Source organism: Penaeus japonicus, unplaced genomic scaffold (assembly GCF_977035675.1).
Source record: "Penaeus japonicus unplaced genomic scaffold, GWHDUDI00000001_assembly GWHDUDI00000034, whole genome shotgun sequence".
In the NCBI taxonomy this organism is placed as follows: Eukaryota; Metazoa; Arthropoda; class Malacostraca; order Decapoda; family Penaeidae; genus Penaeus; species Penaeus japonicus.
The window spans coordinates 10,094,277-10,116,776 of NW_028234436.1; the positions used below are offsets into that span (position 1 = coordinate 10,094,277).

Consider the following 22,500-nt stretch of genomic DNA (forward strand, 5'->3'; position numbering starts at 1 on the left):
AGAGAGAGAGAGAGAGGGAGATGGGGGAGAGAGAGAGAGAGAGAGGGGGGAGGGGGGGAGAGAGAGAGAGAGAGAGGAGGGGGGGCCACTCCCTCTCCTCGTGTGTCACGGAGGAGGCAATGTGTCCTTCGCGACCCCCTCCCCTCCCCTTCCCCCTCCCCCTCCCCTCCCCTCCCCCACCCCTTACCCCCTACTCACCTTTCCCCTCCATTCCGCTTAAGGTCAAGTTCAAGGTCGAGGTAAGGGCGGTGGATTAAGGGTGAAGGAGCAGAAGAAGGAATGAGAGGGAGAGGAAAGGAGGGGAGAAGAGAGAAAAGGAAGAGGGAGTAAAAACATGTGAAAAGGAGAGGGAGAGGGAGGGAGGGAGAGAGAGAGAGAGAGAGAGAGAGAGAGAGAGAGAGAGAGAGAGAGAGAGAGAGAGAGAGAGAGAGAGAGAGAGAGAGAGAGAGAGAGAGAGAATGAAAGAGGGAATAAAAGAGGGAATAAAAGAGAGAGAAAAACGGGATAGGAAAGGAGGGAAGAGGGAATGAGAGAATGAAAAGAAGAGCAGTGATACGAGAGGAAAGAGCAAAGAAAAGACAAGAATCAAAATACATAGAGGCATAAAGGAAAGGTTAAAGGTTAAAGTTCGACTCGCTCCTAACGTGATTGTGACCCCGTTTCTTCCTAACCTCGTTTCTCCATAGTCCCTGCCCTTCCTCCCTCCCTCCCTCTTTCCATACCCCGCCTCTCTATTTGTCTGTCTCTGTCTCTCGTTCTTGGACTTGGACTTTTTTTCGTTCTTATTATCCTCGTTCTCTCTGTCTCTCTCTCTCTCTCTCTCTCTCTCTCTCTCTCTCTCTCTCTCTCTCTCTCTCTCTCTCTCTCTCTCTCTCTCTCTCTCTCTTTCCTCTTTCTCTCACTTTCTTCTTTCTCTCTTTCTCTCTCTTTCTCTATGATCCCTTAATGACAGGGCTGGCCGGGCCCTAATACACCCCCTCCCCCCATTCCTGTCATTCTTTTCCCTTTTTCTCTTTTAACCTTCTTTTTCCTTTCAATTTCATTGTCTATTTTTCAATCTCCCCCTTCTCCATTTCCTTCTTCCTTTTCTCTTTCTTTTCCTTTTCCTTTTTCCCCTCCCCCTTTTTTTCTATCCCCTTTTCTCTTTTCCCTTCCGTCTTCCTATTTCCTTTCCTCAACCCCCTTCCCCCTAAATGCCCTTTTAACTCAAAAACTCCTTTCCTTTCCTTTCCTCTCCTCTACCTTCTCCATCTTCCACCTAACTCACTTCCACTCCCCTCATTCCCCTTTCCTTTCCCCATCCTCCCTTTCTTTACCCAACTTCCCTCTTCTCCATCACTATCTGTAACCTGTCTGCTCTCACTCTCCGCACGCCCCCAGCCCCTTCTTTAATCTCCTCCCCTCCCCCTCCACCCCATCCCACCCCACCCCTCCTCTCCTCTCCCCTCCTCTCCCCTCCTCTCCTCTCCTCCCCTCCACCCCACTCGTCTCCCCCCACCCTCCATCTACCTCCTCCTTTCCTTCCTTCCACCCTCCACCGCTTCCACTCCTTCTACCCCACTCCTCTGACCTCTCCTTACCCTCTCCTTACCCCCTCCATGGCCTCCAACCCCCACCCACCCCTTCCACCCTCCACCCATCCTGTTTATTTTCGACGCTCCCGTCCTGGAGTGGGTTGCATTAGGGCAGAGGTTGGTTGCCGTAGCAATGCGTGCGTGCGTGTGCAATATGTACATGTTGGGTCAGCGCCTGCGATTATGTCAGGTCCCCCTCCCTCTCGCTCCCGTTCTCTCGTCTTGGTAAAGATCTTTCTTTTTCTTCTTCTTTCTCTCTATCTCTCTGTTTACCTTGCACTCTTTCTCACAATCTTACTCACACTAACATTCTTATTCTAATGCAAAAAAAAAGAGAGGGTTATATGATTTATAATATATATATAATGTATAATGTATAATATACATATATATAATGTATAATGTACAATGTATAATATACATATATATAATGTATAATGTATAATATACATATATATAAATATATATAAATAATGTATAATGTATAATATACATATATATAAATATATATAAATAATGTATAATGTATGATATACATATACATATACATAAATATATATATATATATATATATATATATATATATATATATATATATATATATATATATATATAATAATAATAATAATACAGAAGTAAAATGCTTCAAAAATAAAAAAACCCAGGGAAGGTAGCGGCCGGATCGACGCAAAGGGAAGCGACGATGATGATGATAAATGGGGGAACGGGTAGGAGGGGGGGGGATGGAAGGGCGGAGGTAAGCAAGAGAGAGGATGGAAGAGGGAGAGACGAGGGGAAGGAGAAAAATGATGGCAGGGGAATAAGGAGAGAGAGGGGGGTGGGGGGCTAGCGAGCGAGCAAGAGAGTGAGTGAGTGACTATGCGAGTGAGCATGTAAGAGAGAGAGTGAGAGAGAGAGAGAGAGAGAGAGAGAGAGAGAGAGAGAGAAAGAGAGAGAGAGAGAGAGAGAGACGGACATTTGACCCTTAGCTGCAGAAAATTGCCGTAAAGTAGCTACAGTTAAGAAAACGAGTTCTCTCCTGAACGATTTTCTTATTGGGGTTGGTAGGAGGATGGGGGGGGGGGAGAGGGTGGTTAATGGAAGGATTACAAAGGGTTAGAAATCCTTTCCCCTGCTGACCTTCTCGGCCCTTCTCCCCTCCCCCCACACTCCCTGCCGTCTTTGCACGCTTCCCCCTTTCCAACCTTTCTTCAACCGCCCCTTTCCCTCCCCCTCCTCTTCCTCCTCTCTTCTCCCTCCCTTCCCCTCCCCTTCGACTTTCCCTCTTTGTTCTTTCTTCCTTCGACCTCTTTCCATACTCCTCTCCTTTCTTTATCTTTCCCTTTTTCATTTTCTTCTCTTTCTCCTCCTTTGCCTTTTTTCCCCTTCCTTTCACTTCATTTCCTTACACCTCGATTCCTTTCCTTTCCTTTCCTTTTACTTCTCTTCCTTTCCTCTCCCTTCTCCTCTCCACTTATCCATTCCCCTCCTCCTTCCCTTCTTCCCCTCTCTCTCCTTTCCTTTCCTCTCCTCTCCTCTTCCACCCCCTCCCCACTCCTTTCCCCCCTCCCCCTCGCCACTCTTCTCCCCCCTCCCCACTCCTTTCCCCCCTCCCCCTCGCCACTCTTCTCCCCCCTCCCCACTCTTCTCCCCCCTCCCCACTCCTTTCCCCCCTCCCCCTCGTCACTCTTCTCCCCCCTCCCCACTCCTTTCCCCCCTCCCCCTCGCCACTCTTCTCCCCCCTCCCCCATCTCACCACACGCAAGACATGCAGAAGCAATACTTACTCTGGTTTCTCTTTATTTTTTTTTATTTTTCTTTTCTTTGTGCATTAGGACGCACAGGAATCATGCGCTACAATCACGCACGCCTATTGTTGGGTGTTTTTATTTTTTTCTTTCTCTCTCTCTCTCTCTTCGACCCCTCGTGGAAACACAAATAATAATAATCAAAATGATAGTAATAATGACAGGAATTGTAATGACCCTTGTTATCATAATTAGTACAACTAAAATAACGTTACTAACAACAATAATAATAACATGAATAATAATCCTACTTCTAACAGTCTTAATCATTCTAATAATGACAATAACAATAATGACGAACAAGTTTACTCAAATGCCAATGATATTCTGGGGTTAAAACGAGGGGAAAATTAAATACAATCATTATGGAAAATAGCTAACAAGAAAACGTGAGAAACGGCAATAAAAAAGAAGGATATTGATTAAAAACAGTGAGGGGGGTACTAATAAATATTTATATGGACATCTTTAAAATATTTCATCATGTATCGCACTGTGCGTCTATAGCTCCCTTTATCCAGTGTGACTTGTCCGGGATCTATAATGCCAGAGCGTAAGGGGTTGGAGGTTAGCTAACCTGGCGGGGGAGGGTGGGGGGGAGGGGGTGTAGGGGGGTTGCATGAGGCAAGATCTTCCTGGTGTTATTCAACATCAAAAATAGGAATATGCTACATATTTGTGATTTTTCGTGTGTTTTTCTTTTTTTCATCGACTTTCCTCTTGCTCTTAATAAGCTTACTCGTTTTTTTGTTGTTGTTTTTTTCATTATTTTTCCCCGTGTCTTTTTCTCGTTCTTGACCACGTATTACACTTCAGGCCCTTCAAATTGTTAATTAATCGGCGGATCTTGCAATGAGATTTAATCTAGCAAAAAGTGGCAATGAATCTGGGAGTTGCAATAAATAGGGTCTACCCAAATAACACGTGGTATTAAGAATGACCTCCATAATATAAGCTCTAACAATAAGCACGCGTTAAACTAAACACAAACGTAAACAGCGACAAACGTAAACAAACCTGAGTGGGAAGCAACGTGCACACATGGCCTCCAGTCCGACAACACTTACATAAGTAGGTATAAAAATCTCCCGTTAGGCAGGTCTGCCACAGACGCGGGGCATTATCACGTTTCAGCTAGTTCAGAGGGGCACTTTTCTAGGAATACACTGGGTACCGATTTTTTTGCTTTTCCAGATTTGTTTTTCCATTTATGACGCAATATATTTTTCGGTTCTTTTTTTTTTTTTTAGTAATTGTTTTTAATGTGGTACTCTGTCTTTTGTTTGTTTGTTTGTGTGGTATATATATTTATTTTGTTTTACCTTTTTTTAATGCCACTCGAAAAAATACCCGTCCACACAACTAGTAGTTACGTAACCGTTTCGAAAGGCAGAGAAACACAACACAGCACAGTTGATCACAGCGAAACCAATAACACCGCAAACCACCAGCAGATAATAATAAAAACACACAATACAAATTCCCAATCAATTAAAAAACAAAAAACTCAAAACATCAAACATAAATCAAAGTCTCCCTTCCCCCCCAAAAAAATCAAAAATTCTCACACTCTACGCTCTCCCGAAAAAGAAAATTCCAACCTTTGAGACTCCAAAAAATGAAGAAGAAAAAATCCTTGACTAAGTTTCATCAGGTGAAATAAAACCGTGAAAAAACAAGTCAACGCTTCTCAGAAAAGGTCTCCTCAGCGAGGCGAGGTCATCCCAACTGACAACATCGAGGGCAGAGCAACAACAACACGGCGGTCACGGCATAGAGGGAGGGCAGTTGCCAACGCGCGATTTTGTGGCTCTGTCAACGGGGGGAGAATCTTACGGATTTTGCTCTTTTCTTCGTGATTCCTTTTGTTATTTTTTGTTTGTTTTTGTATTTGTTATTGCTGTTATTCGTTTCTCTTTTCTTCTTCTTCTTCTTCTTCTTCTTCTTCTTCTTCTTCTTCTTCTTCTTCTTCTTCTTCTTCTTCTTCTTCTTCTTCTTCTTCTTCTTCTGGAAGAGTAGAAGCGAAAGGGAGGGAAGGGTGGAGGGGAAAGGGAGGGAAGAATGGAGGGGAAAGGGAGGGAAGAATGGAGGGGAAAGGGAGGGAAGAATGGAGGGGAAGGATGGAGGGGAAAGGGAGGGATGGGTGGAGGGGAAAGGAGAGGAGGGTTCAGAGAAAAGGGCGGGGACAGTGAAGGGAGAAAGGAAGGGGAGCGAGGTAATTCAAATGAGAGGGGAGGGGGAGAAAGGAGGGTGGGCAGGTGATTTTAGGCAGGGGGTAGAGGGAGGCACGGGTGATTTTGACATTAGTAAGCATCAACTGGTCACAGGAAATGAGTTGCCGATATTGGCTTTACGTGGTTATTTTCCTTTCGACATTTACATTGATTTTTTTGTACATCTTTTCCTTCTTTAATCGTATTCATTATCCATTCTTCCGTTTGTTTAATCTTTTTTTAGTATGATTCTTTCCCTTCTTATATTTATCAATATTCTTTACATGTTTTCTTTGGCACATCTTTTCCTTTGTGATCTACATTTTTCATTCTTTTTTCCTGGATCATCGACGCTTCAATGTCTTTCACTCGTCACGTCCCTTTCGCAAGCACCACCATTAAAATGCTGATCACGAGCATTAAGCCAAACACACACACACAGACACGCACGCGCACACACACACACACACACACACACACACACACACACACACACACACACACACACACACACACACACACACACACACACACACACACACACACACAATCTAAACAAATCACCGAAGATCTCAAAGGTCTCTCCTTTCTCCTTTGGGGAGAGAAGGGAGGAATCCAACTACCCCCCATCCCCCATCCCCCATCCCCCACTCCCCATTTGATTATCATAGGCTCGCCAAGGCATCATGGAAGAACGATAAAATGCGAAAAATATAATATCTATAAATAAAATCATAAAATTGTTACACTCGCCCCCTGCCCCCGCCCCCTCCTAATTTGGAAAAGGAAAATATACCTGGAATCTTTACATGGTCGTTTTAGATCTTTTTATGACGTGAAACTGACCGAAGGGGGTGAGGGAAAGGGAAGGAAAGGGAGGGGAAGGAGGAGGGAGGGAGGGGGGAGAAGAGAGGAAGGGATAGTGAAGGAAGAGGTGGGAGAGAGGAAGAGAAGATAAAAAGAAAGGGGAGGGAAAAAGGGAAGAGAATAGACGGGGAGGAAGGAAAGGGGAGTGAGAGGGGTGGGGGGTCAAGAGAAGAAAGGGGAATGGGGAGAGAGAGAGAGAGAGAGAGAGAGAGAGAGAGAGAGAGAGAGAGAGAGAGAGAGAGAGAGAGAGAGAGAGAGAGAGAGAGAGAGAGAGAGAGAGAGAGAGACGAAGCAAAAGAGGGGAGAATGGGCTAAAGGAATGGGGGGGGGGGGGGCAGGAAGGAGAAAGGGATATGCGAAAGAAGAAACGATAAAAAAAGTCAAATCATAAGTCAATAGCTGGAGAAGAAAAGAGGGAGAAAAGGCATTAGGGAGAGAAGAGAAGAGAGATAGAAAGATAAGAGGGAGAAGAAGAGAAGGAGAGAAAAAGAAGAGGGAGAGACAGTGAGGAGAGAAAAAGAAGGAGGAGAGACAGAAGGGAGAGATAGAGATGAGGGAGAGAAAGAGAAGAGAGAGAGAAAGGGAAGGGGGAGAAAGGTAAAAGGGAGAAAAAATTAAAAGGGAGAGAAAGAGAAAAGAGAGAGAAAGGTAAAAGGAAGAGAAAGAGAAGAAAGCAAGAAAACAAGAAAGCAAGAAAAGTCGTTGAGTAGCAGGAGGAAGGGTCAAAATCAGAGAGACGGGGAAGAAAACAGAACGCTGTGGAGAAGAGGGGAAAGGGAGGGAGGGGAACGAGGGGAGTTCAGGAGAAAGGGGGTGTGGGGGGGTGAGGGGGTGTTTGCGTGGTCTAGTGCGTCTTCGGTTCATCAGGGAAACGCTGGGGTCAGAGGACGGCTGAGTGCATGTGCCGGCCGTTGCCGCTGAAATTTTGTTGTTGGTCGCAGTCGTCGGTTGTGTTGCAGTCGTCGTTGTTTTGTATTTGTTGCTGTTGTTGTTGAGTTTGTTGGTGTTGCTGGTAATGGTGGTGGTGGTATTGTTATTGTGGCTGTTGTTTTTGTTGAGTTTGTTGGTGGTGGTTTTGCTGGTGACTTTCTGTGCCCTTTTGTTGGCAATGTTGTTTTTGTTTTTGTTGTTGTTGAAGCTATTGATGTTTGATGTCTAGCAATTTGTTGCTGTTATTGCCGTCGTTATCATAACCATTGGCGTTGGTATTGACTGTTACATATATATATATATATATATATATATATATATATATATATATATATATATATATATATATATATATATATATATATATACACACACACACACACACACACAAGATGTATCAGAAGCGACCAGGCGAAAGATACGAAATACAAACGAACAGAATGAAAAAACAATAGGTAGATAGATAAGTAAATAGATATATATAAGATATAGAAGTAACCCTGCTGTTGGTATATTCACGCCTAAAATTCATTGCATCTTTCCCCTCTCTCTCTCTCTCTCTCTCTCTCTCTCTCTCTCTCTCTCTCTCTCTCTCTCTCTCTCTCTCTCTCTCTCTCTCTCTCTCTCCTTTTCACATGATTCCTTCTGATCTACCCCACCTGCCAGCCTGTGTCCGTCCGTACGTTTCTCCCTCCCTCCCTCCCTCCACCCCTCCCCTTACCACCTTTCCTTTGAACTCACCTCTTCCATTTTCACACACACACCCTAACCCCTTCCTCAACCTCCTACTCCTACCCCTATCCCTATTCCCTATCCCCTATCAACTAACCCCTACCTCCTACCCTCACCCCGCCCCTACCCTTCCCACTCACCCCATTCCCCCCCTCATAGCTGCTGATTGTCCCATCACTGCTTGCAATCTTGGCATGATGGTGCTGTTGCATGCAATCCTTCTGCACCCACCGCGGAGGCTGCGCTGATGTCATTATTTTTTTTTAACCATCATCGTATTCTCAGCTTTTTTTTAATTGTCTTTTATTGAATGCTTATGACAAGCGTGGTTGTGACATTTCTCGTTTGCTTTACTTTTCCAATTACTGAATTGTGTATTCAGTTATTTATATCTTAATATATTCATCTATCAATCATCCATCTATCTATTCTGTCTATTCATTCATTTGTTTACTTATTCATCATGTATAATTTTTTTGTGAGTTTGTTTCGTGTACCGTACGATCTCGCTCTTGGATTTTGCAATTTGTATTTCGTGCGAACAAGTTATTAACCTGCTTCTCTTCTCTCTTACTCCTTCACTGTCCATTCTTTACCCTTCCCCCTTTTTTTTTACTTTTTTACCATCTTCGTTTCCTTTACCGCATGACTCGACTCGACCCCTTTTCTCCCCTTTCTTCCCTTCTACCGTACGTAATTCTCTACTTTATTCCCCTCTCATCCGTCTTCCCCTTTCTCCCCTCTCGCTCCCTCTATCGCATTATCTAATCACCCCTTCCTTTACTCCCCTTATTCCTACCTCACCCTTTCTCGTCACCTTTCCCCTCTTCTTCCCTTTCCCTTCTCATGCCCCTCCTACCCCCTTCCCCTCCTCCCTCCTCTCTCTTCCTACTCTTACCTTCCTTGCTCCTTTCCTTCCTCCTCCTCCCTCTTGCCCCCCCTCCTCCTAGCCCCCCTCCTACCTTTTGCCCCCATCCACCCTCCCCCTTCGCCCTCCTCCCTTTTGCCCTCTCTTCCCTCTCATCCCCTCCCCCTTCGCCCTCCTCCCTTTAGCCCTCTCTTCTCTCTTCTCTCCTCCCTCCTCCCTCCTCCCTCCTCCCTCCTCCCTCCTCCCTCCTCCCCCCCTCTCCAACTCTTCCCTAACCTTCGTCGCCGCCGTCAACGCCAAGCCAAAGAAGGATAAGAAGCCCTCTAAACACACATAATGTCCTTAGTGTCTCGGAAGGCAGTTGCGCGGAGGGGAAGGGGAGGGAGGGAGGGAGGGAGGGAGGGAGGGAGGGAGGGAGGGAGGGAGGGAGGGAGGGAGGGAGGGAGGGAAGGAGGGAGGGAAGGAGGGAGAGGAGAGGAGAGGAGAAGGGGAGGGAGGAAGGGAGGAAGGGAGGGAGGGAGAGGAGAAGGGGAGGGAGGGAGAGAGAGGAGAGAAAGGGAGAGAGGCAAAAAGAGAAAAGGAAAGAGAGAGGATATAAGTAGAGGGGGAGGAGAGAGAGATATCAAAAGAGAGAGGGAGAGGGAAGAAGAGAAAGAGAGAGGATATAAGTAGAGGGGGAGGAGAGAGAAATATTAAAAGAGAGAGGGAGAGGGAAGAAGAGAAAGAGAGAGGAAAGTAGAACGAGAGAGGGAAAGAGATAGGGAGAAACCGAAAAAGGATAAAGGAGAGAGTGGAAGGGAAGACGGGAAAAGGAGGGGCTGACACGTGTAAGAGAAAGACAGGACAACCAAACAGAAAAACGAACGAACAAACAAAACAAATATACCGACAACCAACCAATCAACCGAACAAACACACCACCAACAAACACAAGGACGAAGCACACGTGAACCAGGCAACCAAATACCATTTAAATCCCCCATCACGACCAACCACAGGTGTACGTCAATGGTGATTTTAGGGACGAAGAGGGGAGGGAATGGGGGGGAGGGGTAGGAGGAGCGAGGAGGGGAGGGGGAAAGGGGGGTGGGAGGATGGGGGAGGTTAGACAGAGGCTGAACCCAGTTTAAAAGTGATGTGATGCGACCGTAAAATTCTATAAACTTTCAAAGATTGGTGAGTATATTTTATTTTTTAGGGGGGGGGGTTATTTTTCGTCAATTCGGGGGGGGGGGCGAAAGAAATGTATGTATGCGTGTATTAATAATGATAACAATATCAATAAGTAGGAGGACGTACAAGAGGAAGACAGATATGGAGAAAAAAAAACAGATGAAGAACAAGGGAAGATCGGGAAAGCCGAGGGGAGGGAGGGGGAGGGAGGGGAGGGAAATGCAGACGGAGTGGGAGGGAGGGGAGGGAAATGCAGAGGGAGGGGGAGGGAGCCAGGGCTGAAAAGAGACCCACCGCCAGATGCCATAAGTGTGACTCATCCACTAATATTATATATAAATATGGCAAGAACAACCTTAAAAGGGAAATAAAAAAGCATGCACACATACTTACACGTGCGCGCGCGCGCGTGCGTGTGTGCGTGCGTGCGTGCGTGCATGCGTGTCCCTGCCTCCCTCCCTCCCTCTTGTTTTTCTTGATTTTTTATCTTTTGCATGAACATGCTAGATAACGTCATGTTACATCATTTCACGTCCTGTCACTTATCTTTAGCCCTCGTCTTTCCACTTCCTCTTCCTCCCTCCCCGTCCCTTTCACGCTACCTCCCTTCCTCTCTCTCCCACTCTTTCCCTATCCCTTATTCTCTTTCCCGTTTCCTCACTCTCTCCTTCCCTCTCCCTTCTTTTCCCTTGCAATCCATCCCTCTCCCTCCTTTCCCTTCCCTAGTTCCTCCTCTCCCTCTCCCTTCTCTCTCTTCCTTCCCTCCTCACTCTCTCTCTCCTCTTCCTTCCCTCCTCTCTCTTTCTCCTCTTCCTTCCCTCCTCTCTTTCTCCCCTTCCTTCCCTCCTCTCTTTCCCCTCTTCCATCCCTCCTATCTCTCCCCTCTTCCTTCCCTTCTCTCTCTCTCCTCTTCCTTCCCTCCTCTCTCTCTCTTCTTCCTTCCTTCCTTCCTCTCTCTATCTCCCCTTATTTCCATCTTCTCTCTCTCCTCTTCCTTCCCTCTTCTCTCTCCCCTCTTCCTTCCCTCCTCTCTCTCTCCTCTTCCTTCCCTCCTTTCTCTCCTTTTCTTCCTTCCCTCCTTTCTCTCCTTTTCTTCCTTCCCTCCTTTCTCTCCTTTTCTTCCTTCCCTCCTTTCTCTCCTTTTCTTCCTTCCCTCCTTTCTCTCCCCTCTTCCTTCCCTCCTCTCTCTCTCCTTTTCCTTCCCTCCTCTCTCTCCTCTTCCTTCCCTCCTCTCTCTTTACTCTCTCTCTCCTCTCCCTCCTCTCTCTACTCTTTCTCTCTTTGATCAACTTTATCTCTTCCTCGAGTTTTCCCCTCTACTCTTTATTCGCCTTCCGCTTCCTTCCCTAAACCGCACGAGGAGAGAAGAAGAGAACACACGCCAGTTCGAAGCGCGTTTCGTAACAGCTGGTGGGAGAGGTAGAGGGGGGAGGGAGAAGGGGAGATGAAGGGGGAAGAGGAGGGGAAGGTAAAGGGGAGTGGAAAAGGGAGAGGAAGAAGGGAAGGAGAGTAAGACAACGAAGATGAAAAGTAAAAGTATGAACATTGAGAGTAGGGTTGAAAGGAGAAAAGAGAAGAGGGGGGGGGGGTGGAAGGTCAGGGGAATTCCAATACTCTCTCTCTCTCTCTCTCTCTCTCTCTCTCTCTCTCTCTCTCTCTCTCTCTCTCTCTCTCTCTCTCTCTCTAATCAACCTCCCCCACACACATACTCAGTCATTATCGGAATTTCTCGTCCCGTATGGTACTTCCTGACTTCACCCCTCCCCTCTTCCCCCTCTTCCCCATCCCCACCCCCACCCATGCCCTCCCACACGCTAAAAAATGTGACACTTTTCGCCTACCGAGAAATCTATTTTGACTCTTACCCTCAAGCATGAGGTGTTTCTCATATCACTGTGGGTCTCTTTTTTCGGAACAGCTGGAGTTGATGCAGTGATGGTGATGATCTGGTGAGGTTATGGTGAGGGTTACAGTGACGGAAGGTTATGGGGAGAAGTAGTGATAGAAGGCTATACTGACAACTGTGGTGATGGATATGGTTATTGCCACGTGGCCCTCGATTATGGAATTTCACTTACGGAGAGTTACGGTGATGGTTATCGAACGTTACAGTGACAGACAGTATGGTGAGGGCTAATATGGTATCGGCTCCTATGGCGAAGGTAGCCCGCAGTGGCTAGCTATACCCGAGGCTAATCAAGTGCATGGATGACAACGATTCACTGAAATGGCCTAAAAAAAAATCATTCTTATAAGAAACTGAAAAAAATTAAACCGATTTAAAAAGAAATAAAATTGAAATAAAAAAACTACTTGAGAACTTTTGGATGAATGGGTGTGTGTGTCTGGGGAGGGGAGGGGGAGCTCCGAACGGAAAAAGTCTGCCGACGGTGATGCTTGTCAGATGTGATGAGATGTGTTTCCACTTCCGGCTCCTAGCTCTCTCGCTCCCTCTCTAGCTCTCGTCCCTCTCTCTTTCTCTTTCTCTCTTTCCTCTCTCTTTCTTTCTTTCCTCTCTCTTTCTTTCTTTCTTTCCTCTCTCTCTCTCTCTCTCTCTCTCTCTCTCTCTCTCTCTCTCTCTCTCTCTCTCTCTCTCTCTCTCTCTCTCTCTCTTTCTCTTTCTCTTTCTCTTTCTCTTTCTCTTTCTCTTTCTCTTTCTCTTTCTCTTTCTCTTTCTCTTTCTCTTTCTCTTTCTCTTTCTCTCTCTCTCCCTCATTACACGTCGTCGCGAAAACTGTAACGCTACTACATAGTATGGGTGGTTTGTGTGGTGTGTGCGTGTGCGTGTGCATGTGCGTGTGTTCGTTCGTGCGTGCATGCGTGCAAGCGCTTGTGTGTTAGACAGACGGACAGAAAGGCAAAGCAAGGGAGATTCCTCCCCACCCTCCTAACACACCCACAAACGTTTCCACCCCGCCAACCCCCTCCCATCCCCTTCGCAATTCCTCTCCCCAGTAACCACGTGCTCCCACTTTTAGTAAATAACAAACAAATGACGCAATTCAAACGACCTACTCCCACCGTCCAAACCATTTTTTTTTTTTTTTGCAATAGAGATACGAAACCAAAGTAAACAAAAATAAAAGACATCGTTCTTCTAACCCAACAGGATATCGCTGAATGTTTGTGAAAAGAAAGTGCATTGGAACAAATCAATAAACAGTAATATTATAATTATTATAATAATAATCATAATAATAATCATAATAATAACATAGTAAATACAGAAAAAAAAACATCACTAAGAAAGGAGAGCAAAGAGAGGAAATCAAATCTAAGAAAAAAGGAAAATACATACAAACGGTCGACTTAACGAAAGAAGTGAAAACAGAAGATAAAAAAATAATTAAAAAGGAAATACGGACGATACAAAACAAAGAAAACAAAGAAGAACAAAATAATAAGAACACAATGGAGCTGAACGAAAACGAGCGCATCATCAAGAAACCGCCCACCAACACGCCCTCAAGTTACGGCACACTTAAGGAGGCCGCCCACATATGCCGCCTTCCTTGGCAGGTAAAATAAACCAGTAAAGTAGAGTAAAACAACACAATAAAAAAATACAATAAAAACACAATAAATAAAAAATAATAAAATAACAACAATTACTAACCTATAAACACTCAACAATATAAACACCAATAAACCAATAATGACGATAATAAAGCAAAATATCTAAATACATCTAAGGATCACAGTAATAAAATGGATAATGATAACATAAATAAATAAATAAAACGTAATAATGCGATTAACCTAAGCTTGTGTGACGATCTCCATTCCCCTTTGATCTTTTGTTTCCCGCGTTTTCCGTGCGTGCGCTCCTTCTGTTTCATTTGTTTTGTTTTGTTTTCTTTCTTTTTCAATGTGTGTCTGCTTCCCTTTTCTTCCCCGCTCGCTCCCCCCCCCCCCCCCCACCATCTCTCTCTCTCTCTCTCTCTCTCTCTCTCTCTCTCTCTCTCTCTCTCTCTCTCTCTCTCTCTCTCTCTCTCTCTCTCTCTCTCTCTCTCGCTTTCGTGTCCGTTATTCATCTTTTTCTCAAAACCACTTTACTGGCCACTCTGCTTGCTCTTCTGCCTCCTCCTCTCTCCTCTTCGTCCTCCTCCCTCCCTACCTCCCCGTCCCACCTTTTCCTCTCTCCTCTCTCCCTCCTTTTCCTTTCTGCTCTTCCCTCCTCCCTCCTCCCTCTCTCATTTTCTCCTCTTCTTCTTTCTCCCCTCCCCCTTCCCACCTTTGCATTGAATCAACCTGATTCTTTCTACTTCCGAGCATTTGCACAAGACACAAGACAATCATTGCCCTAATGGAAAAAAATGCACTTCGTATTCCACTGATTCTTTAAAGTTTAATTCTCATTTACTTCTTCCAGATTTGCATAAAAAAAGAACAAGGACACTAGTGTAATATGTCCCTACCCCCCATCCACTTCTTTCTTATTCTATCTCCCTTCACTTCACCACCCACTCTTCCTTTGCCCTTATCCACTTTTCCTTCAATCTTACACTCTTTTCCTTCACCCTTTACTCACTCTCTTTGTGCTCATTCTTACCCACTTTCCTTTGCGCTTTATTCACTCTCTCTCCAACCTTACCCACGCCCCCTTTACCCTAACCCACTCTTCTTTCACCCTTCCTTACTAACCCTTCACTCATACTCCTCTCCCTTCCCCCTCACCCACTCGCTCTTCACCCATAACCCTCTCACTTCCCTACTCTCCCTTCACCCTAACCCACTCTCCCTACCCATTTCCTCTCTTCTTTTCCCTTTCCCTTACCCCTCTACCTTCATTGTTACCTACTATCCCTTCACCCTTACCCTCTCTCCCTCCACCCTTGCCCCTCTCCCTTCACCTTTACCCACTCTCCCTTCACCCTTACCCCTCTTCCTTCACCCTTACCCCTCTTCCTTCACCCTTACCCCTCTTCCTTCACCCTTACCCCTCTCTCTTCACCCCTACCCACTCTCTCTTCACTCTTACCCCCCTCCCTTCACCCTTAGCCCCTCTCCCTTCCCCCTTACCCCCCCTCCTTTCGTCCTTACCCCCTCTCCCTTCACCCTTACCCACTCTCCCTTCATTGTTACCCAATCTCCCTTCACCCTTACCCCTCTTCCTTCACCCTTACCCTCTCCCTTCACCCTTAGCCCCTCTCCCTTCACCCTTAGCCCCTCTCCCTTCGTCCTTACCCCCTCTCCCTTCGTCCTTACCCCCTTTCCCTTCACCCTTACCCTTCTTCCTTCACCCTTACCCCTCTTCCTTCACCCTTACCCCTCTTCCTTCACCCCTACCCACTCTCTCTTCACTCTTACCCCCCTACCTTCACCCTTAGCCCCTCTCCCTTCCCCCTTACCCCCCCTCCTTTCGTCCTTACCCCCTCTCCCTTCACCCTTACCCACTCTCCCTTCATTGTTACCCAATCTCCCTTCACCCTTACCCCTCTCCCTTCACCCTTACCCCCCCCTTCACCCTTAGCCCCTCTCCCTTCGTCCTTACCCCCTTTCCCTTCACCCTTACCCTTCTTCCTTCACCCTTACCCCTCTTCCTTCACCCTTACCTCTTCCTTCAATCTTAACCCTCTCCCTTCACCTTTACCCCTCTCCTTTCACCCTTACCCACTCTCCCTTCACCCTTATCCCTCTTCCTTCACCCTTACCCCTTTCCCTTCACCCCTACCCACTCTCCCTTCACCCCTACCCACACTCCTTTAACACTTACCCCTCTCCCTTCACATCTACCCACTCTCTCTTCACTCTTACCCCCTCCCTTCACCCTTAGCCCCTCTCCCTTTCCCCTTACCCCCCTCCTTTCGTCCTTACCCCCTCTCCCTTCACCCTTACCCACTCTCCCTTCATTGTTACCCACTCTCCCTTCACCCTTACCCCCTCCCTTCACTCTTAGCCCCTCTCCCTTCGTCCTTACCCCCTCTCCCTTCGTCTTTACCCCTCTCCCTTCGTCCTTACCAACTCTCCCTTCACCCCTACCCACACTCCTTTCACCCTTACCCACTCTTCCTTCACCCTTACCCACTCTTCCTTCACCCTTACCCACTCTTCCTTCACCCTTACCCACTCTTCCTTCACCCTTAGCCACTCTCCCTTCACCCTTACCCACTCTCATTTCACCCCTACCCACTCTTCCTTCACCCTTAGCCACTCTCCCTTCACCCTTAGCTACTCTCCCTTCACCCTTACCCACTTCTCCCTTCATCCTTACCCACTCTCCCTTCATCCTTACCCCCTCTCCCTTCACCCTTACCCACTCTTCCTTCACCCTTACCCACTCTTCCTTCACCCTTACCCACTCTTCCTTCACCCTTACCCACTCTTCCTTCACCCTTACCCACTCTTCCTTCACCCTTACCCACTCTTCCTTCACCCTTACCCACTCTTCCTTCACCCTTACCCACTCTCCCTTCACCCTTACCCACTCTCCCTTCATCCTTACCCACTCTCCCTTCACCCTTACCCACTCTCCCTTCACCCTTACCCACTCTCCCTTCATCCTTACCCACTCTCCCTTCACCCTTACCCACTCTCCCTTCACCCTTACCCACTCTCCCTTCACCCCTACCCACACTCCTTTCACCCTTAGCCCTCTTCCTTCACCCTTACCCACTCTTCCTTCACCCTTACCCACTCTTCCTTCACCCTTACCCACTCTCCCTTCACCCCTACCCACTCTTCCTTCACCCTTAGCCACTCTCCCTTCATCCTTACCCACTCTGCATTCACCCATACCCACTCTCCTTATTCATGCTTCCGTATGTATGTGTGTGTATGTGTGTGTGTGGATATATGTGTATGGATATGTGTGTGTGGATATGTGTGTATGGATATGTGGGTGTGTGGATGATGTGGATGTGTGTGTGTGTGTGTGTGGATATGTGTGTATGGATATGTGTGTGTGGATATGTGTGTATGGATATGTGTGTGTGGATATGTGTGTATGGATATGTGGGTGTGTGGATGATGTGGATGTGTGTGTGTGTGGATGATGTGGATGTGTGTGTGTGTGTGGATAAGTGTATGTGTTTGTGGGTGTATGTATGAGTATGAGTATGAGTATGAGTATGAGTATGGATATGAATGTGAGTGTGAGTGCGTATTTATGTGTGTATTTGTGTGTGTGTGTGTGAGTGTTTGTGTGTGTGTGTGTGGGTGGGTGGGTGGGAGTTTGTGTGTGTGTGGGTGTGTATGTAGGTGTGTGCGTGGGTGTGGATGTGGATGTGTGTGTATGTGTGGGTTTATGTATTTGTGGGTGTATGTATGTGTATGTGTACGTGTATGTGTATGTATATGAGTATGAGTATGAGTATGGATATGAATGTGAGTGTGTGAGTGTGAGTGCGTATTTCTGTGTGTTTGTGTGTATGTGCGTGCGTGTGCGTGTGTGTGGGGGGGGGGGGGGGGGGTGTATGTATGTGTATGTGTATGTGTATGTATCTGAGTGTGAGTATGAGTATGGATATGAATGTGAATGTGTGAATGTGAGTGCGTATTTCTGTGTGTGTTTGTATGTGTGTGTGTGTGTGTGTGTGTGTGTGTGTGTGTGTGTGTGTGTGTGTGTGTGTGTGTGTGTGTGTGTGTGTGTGTGTGTGTGTGTGTGTGTGGGTGGGGGGGTGTGTGTGTGTGGGGGGGGGGGTGTGTGGGTGTGTATGTGGGTGTGTATGAGGGTGTGCATGCATTTGTGCGTGTGCATGTGTGTGTGTACGCGTGCACGTGTGCGCACGTGTGCGGGTGTGTTTGAATACAAAGACAAATCAAAATGACACGTACACGTACATGCACAATCTCCACGCACTTAACACAGTTAATATAACCAAGAGCTGATCACCTATTAGTCGCCCAAGTTCCTTCCTCGCTCTCCCCGCAAATCCACTCCCTCGGCTGCGTATTCACTGTATTCACTGAACCAGCGATCTCGACTTGGCACACCCACTGGACAAGAAATAGAGGGGGGAAGATAACACAGATAAGAGACAACAGCTCGATTTTTGAGAATGGACAAAAAACTGCGCGGGATAACACAACGCGTACATAATAATGATGATAATGATTATGATGATAATGGTACTGGTAGTAGTGTGACTGTTAGTGTTATTGTGAGGTGTAATAAAATAATAATAACAATATAAAGGAGGTGGAGGACGATGATAACTATAATAATAATGATGGTTGTGATGGTAACAAAAACAATAAAAATATGAATAATAACAATAACAATGATAGCGATAAAAAAAAACAGCAATAAGTATGAATGGGAGGCTGAGCGGGAACCACGTGAGTCAGTCGCGAGATGCAGTCATTAGCATCATTCTCTCCCCCACCCCACACCCACCCCTCACCCACCCCAATGTGCCACGTGTGGGCGGGAAGACGGAGGTGAAAATAGGTATCTCGTCCTCATTTGTAAGGGGGAGAAAGAGAGAGAGAGTGAAAGTGTGTGTGTGTGTGTGTGTGTGTGTGTGTGTGTGTGTGTGTGTGTGTGTGTGTGTGTGTGTGTGTGTGTGTGTGTGTGTGTGTGTGTGTTCGGGCTCATGTATGTATATTTTATATATGTAGGAAGAGGGACATGCACACATACACACACACACACAAATATATGTATATGTACATATATATACCAATCACAATATACATAAAACACATGAATATTTGAATAAAGCACCACTATGGAAAATAAAAAACACCGAAGTCGCTACATTTTTCCACTAAATAATTTACGCATAATTTAATAAAAACAACTGTCAACCACAATTTCAGTCTCAATCTCACTCCAGAATCATTTCAATTTATGTAAAACAAGGGAGAACAGGAAATAGAGGTGATTTTGCGCATAAAAATAGGTTATCTATGCTACAACAACAACTATTAACACTTCGATTCCAATACTCGTAAATAAAAATTGTGTACGCAGTGGTAATAAGCCTACAATGCATTTATTATCTTTCGTCATAAATTGTTATTCCTTCCCTATTTCATTCTAGAATCCCAACATGTGATCTCCGCCACACAGCCTCCCTCTCTCCCTCAATTCTCTCGCCTTGGCAAAATGATGCCTTATAACGCGTTTAGAGCCTCGAGACGGCGCCGGCCATCCTCCGAAGGGCAGCCCACACGCCCCCCGCGAGCTCCAGGACTCGGGCAGAGGTCGTGTCAGCGTGGCATTGACCCTTTGACCCCGAGTGACCTGATAAATCCGAACGCCCCGCGAACGACTCACCTTGAGTGCCGTGTGCAACGCCGGGATTCAATATGGCGGAGGTTGCGGGGCGTGCGCACTCCTCCTCGCCTCTTCTCGCTTCTTTTCTCGCTTCTCTCGGCGTTCTTATCCTGCAATAATGCTCGAATATCGAATGATAATGCGGGATGGTGTCGGAAAAGACGTTTTTGCCTGTCACGGTGACGAAGGGATGGGGTGTTTTCGTTACATTAGGGGAGAGCGAAAAAGTATAAGAGGATGGGAAACAAAAGACTGGCGCTCGGGCGGCGTCGAGCAGACTCGGAAAATTAGATTAGGATTGGAACACCCTTGTGATTCCTTGTTATTCCTTTTAATTTCAGTTTTAGAGAGAATCTATTCCCACATACGTTAGAATAGAGTTATTAAATGAATGGAAATGCCTAAAATTAGTGTTAGAGAAAAAAAATCGGAATTTTCACCTTTAGTCAATGTGATAGAGGATCAAAATCCGTCTACGTAGTTTATAAAATAGAATCGAAACCTCTACCAGGAGCGATTAAGAGCTAAGATAAAAAATCGAATCCTTTTATCCGGGAGAAGCAACTTTCTCCCAAGGTTTCCGTCGCTTATAGTCACCTGGGCAGTGTAAACATGGAGGAGAGACCGAGCAGAGATGACACCTCGCTCAACTCCCAAAATGACGATTACGAGGCCACGAACGCGATTGAGGCTGATGGTGTTCTAGACGACAAGCTCCTGGATGCCGTCACGCCGCGAATCTCGGTCCTAGACGAGTCAGTAGAGGAGGAGGACGTTCACCCAGTGAAAAGGACTTTTTGTACTCGATGTCGCACCATTTCCTCTAGTTTCTTGTCAACGTCGTATGTCTCAGGAAGCGATAATCTATCTGGCATAGAGAGGCTCCAGCATGCGAGGAATTCTCAGACGCGTTTCGTAGGCGATCTAGGACATCCTGCGACAGCTGGAGATTCCCTTGAGGATAGTGATGATGTCCCTCTGTTGCGTGTAAGTCACTTTGGGGTAAGGCGTACTCGGACCTTGTGTCGTGTCTTTAAGGCCAATATCCTCCCCCGTAGCCTCCCCCCATACATTTTTTTTCAAAGTTTATGCAGAAGGAATTGTGACTCTTGGCAGGTTAAGGTACTGGATAAGACATGTCGGTCACTTATGAACAGCCTGTGTTTTGTTGTGTCTTTCCTTGTTTCTTTATCAGTGTACTGTTTCCTTTGCATTGTCTTTCTTTTATCATATATTCTCTTGTTGCACTTATCACAAAGTTTAGATGCCCCTTTTTCCTGAATTTTCTGTACCTTCTTAGATATTGCTTTTGGAATTCAAGCAGATTAGGAAATATGCTTTGATATTCAAATATAGGAAGTGCATTCAAGGTTACCTGCCTTGTGATGTACAAATTTTGTCCTAACTTCATTTTAGCTCGTTTTCTTTTGCTTTCTCTTTTATTTAGCTCCCCTTATTTCATGTCCTGATATTTAACCTTTGGTCTCTGACATTAACATACAACATTTGAATTCCATGAAACATCAGTAAAGGATTTTATTGTTCTTCAACTTCATTGTACGTCTGTTTACTGAAGGTCTTGTTGCACTTTCTATGTGGTCATCTTTGTTCTCTCAGTATATCCTATTATTATAGTTCTAATAAATCTGTCCTATTATATTCTTACCATATAGATATACAATGTTTATGGCTTGAATTTACTTTTTACAGTTGACATTTATTACAAGTTGTGGATATAAGGGAGATAACCTTTAAGAACAACTGACACTTACACAGTACATGTTTTGGATGATAAAATTGAATTATTGTGTGGCATATGACTTACAAGGTATTGCAAATTTTGGATGGAAATTAGTTTAGTTTTGAATGGGAATCTTGGATCAGTTTCTTTACATTTCCTGTAGACATGTACTTTTTATTTGTAGAAATTGTTCATTGCTGACTTTTAACATAAGATTGTAAAGAATGGTTTAGAGACAGGATATATCTTTAGCTGGTTAGCCTGGGCTGGGCATCATAAGATGTGTGTGTTTTCTATCATTTTCTACACTTATGATACAACATATATGAGTCAATATATGATATAATAGCAAAGTGATACTATTTAGAATTTGGTATGATTGGTCATCATAACCAAATGAATAATCTGATTGTAATTTCAGTAAAAGGAAATAATCATTACAAAATTGCTCTAACCCCACATAACATCTCTTTAGTTATCCCTTTCTTTCTTTCTGGAAAAGTATTGATTATTAGGAGCATTGCATTTATGGGGTCCATGGCAAATTATTGATTAGGGGAAATTATTCTTTGTAAAATTCTTGATTTGTTCCTCATGAGTTATTACTATTTGATTCTTGTACAGAATGAGATTACATTAAAAAACAAGTAGAAAGACATAGATACTCTGATATAGATACTAGGAAATGAGGATGCGTTTTCTTTAGTATATAGCTAATGCTTTATGCCATAGAAATTATCTTAGATAGAGCAGTCCTTCTCTAGTGATTTAGGGAAATCTCATTCCCAGGAAAACTACTTATGACAATTATTTTTCTGTTTCCTCTTTCATTTTATAACTGAATAATGCGTACAAAGGACAATGACGATGATATCATTCTTTTAATTTGCCTTTATAAACCATCCCCCGAACGAAAGATATGGCAGTCGTTTCAATAATATTTAGAAATGCATATGAACTGTCAAAACAATATGACTCAGGACACGACAATTCAAAGATGATGGCAAAAACCTTAGAGTAAAAGTGAACAAGTGATACAGCTGAAAATCTGGCCAGTTATAGGGTTACTCCTTTTTCTCCCCTCTTTGCACGCATCATTTCAGGCTTCCGGGTTGTTAATCCATACTCTAAACTGTTCAAAGCTGCTGCTCATGCTTTTTATCACATTATAAAAGAAATTCCCCCAAGGGAGAACAACACAAAGGATAATCTCACTGTGACCTTTTCTGAGACCACTTTCGAGGAACGGAAATTCTCCTTTTGCCACCTTTGCCCTCCAAATACCATAGATTTCTATTTAGAACTGAAATAGCTTTTTCATGCTACTCTGAGAACATGGCACTCTAGAGTTTTGTACTGCTTGTATGTATG

General features: G+C 45.2%; 1 protein-coding gene across 4 annotated transcripts in view; it reads left to right on the plus strand.

The window, feature by feature from the left end:
* The window catches only part of LOC122247030 (proton-coupled zinc antiporter SLC30A2), a 65,848-nt gene that overhangs the window by 28,765 nt on the left and 14,583 nt on the right, over positions 1-22,500 (plus strand). The window contains exon 2 of one of the 4 annotated variants that reach the window (XM_043005977.2): positions 13,275-13,684. In XM_043005977.2, the coding sequence (XP_042861911.2) occupies positions 13,577-13,684 (108 nt within the window). In that variant the 5' untranslated portion in view covers positions 13,275-13,576. Of the gene's footprint in view, positions 1-13,274; positions 13,685-19,000; positions 20,391-22,500 lie in introns of those variants that run through there. The other 3 variants (XM_043005974.2, XM_043005975.2, XM_086530761.1) reach the window with 3 other exon arrangements.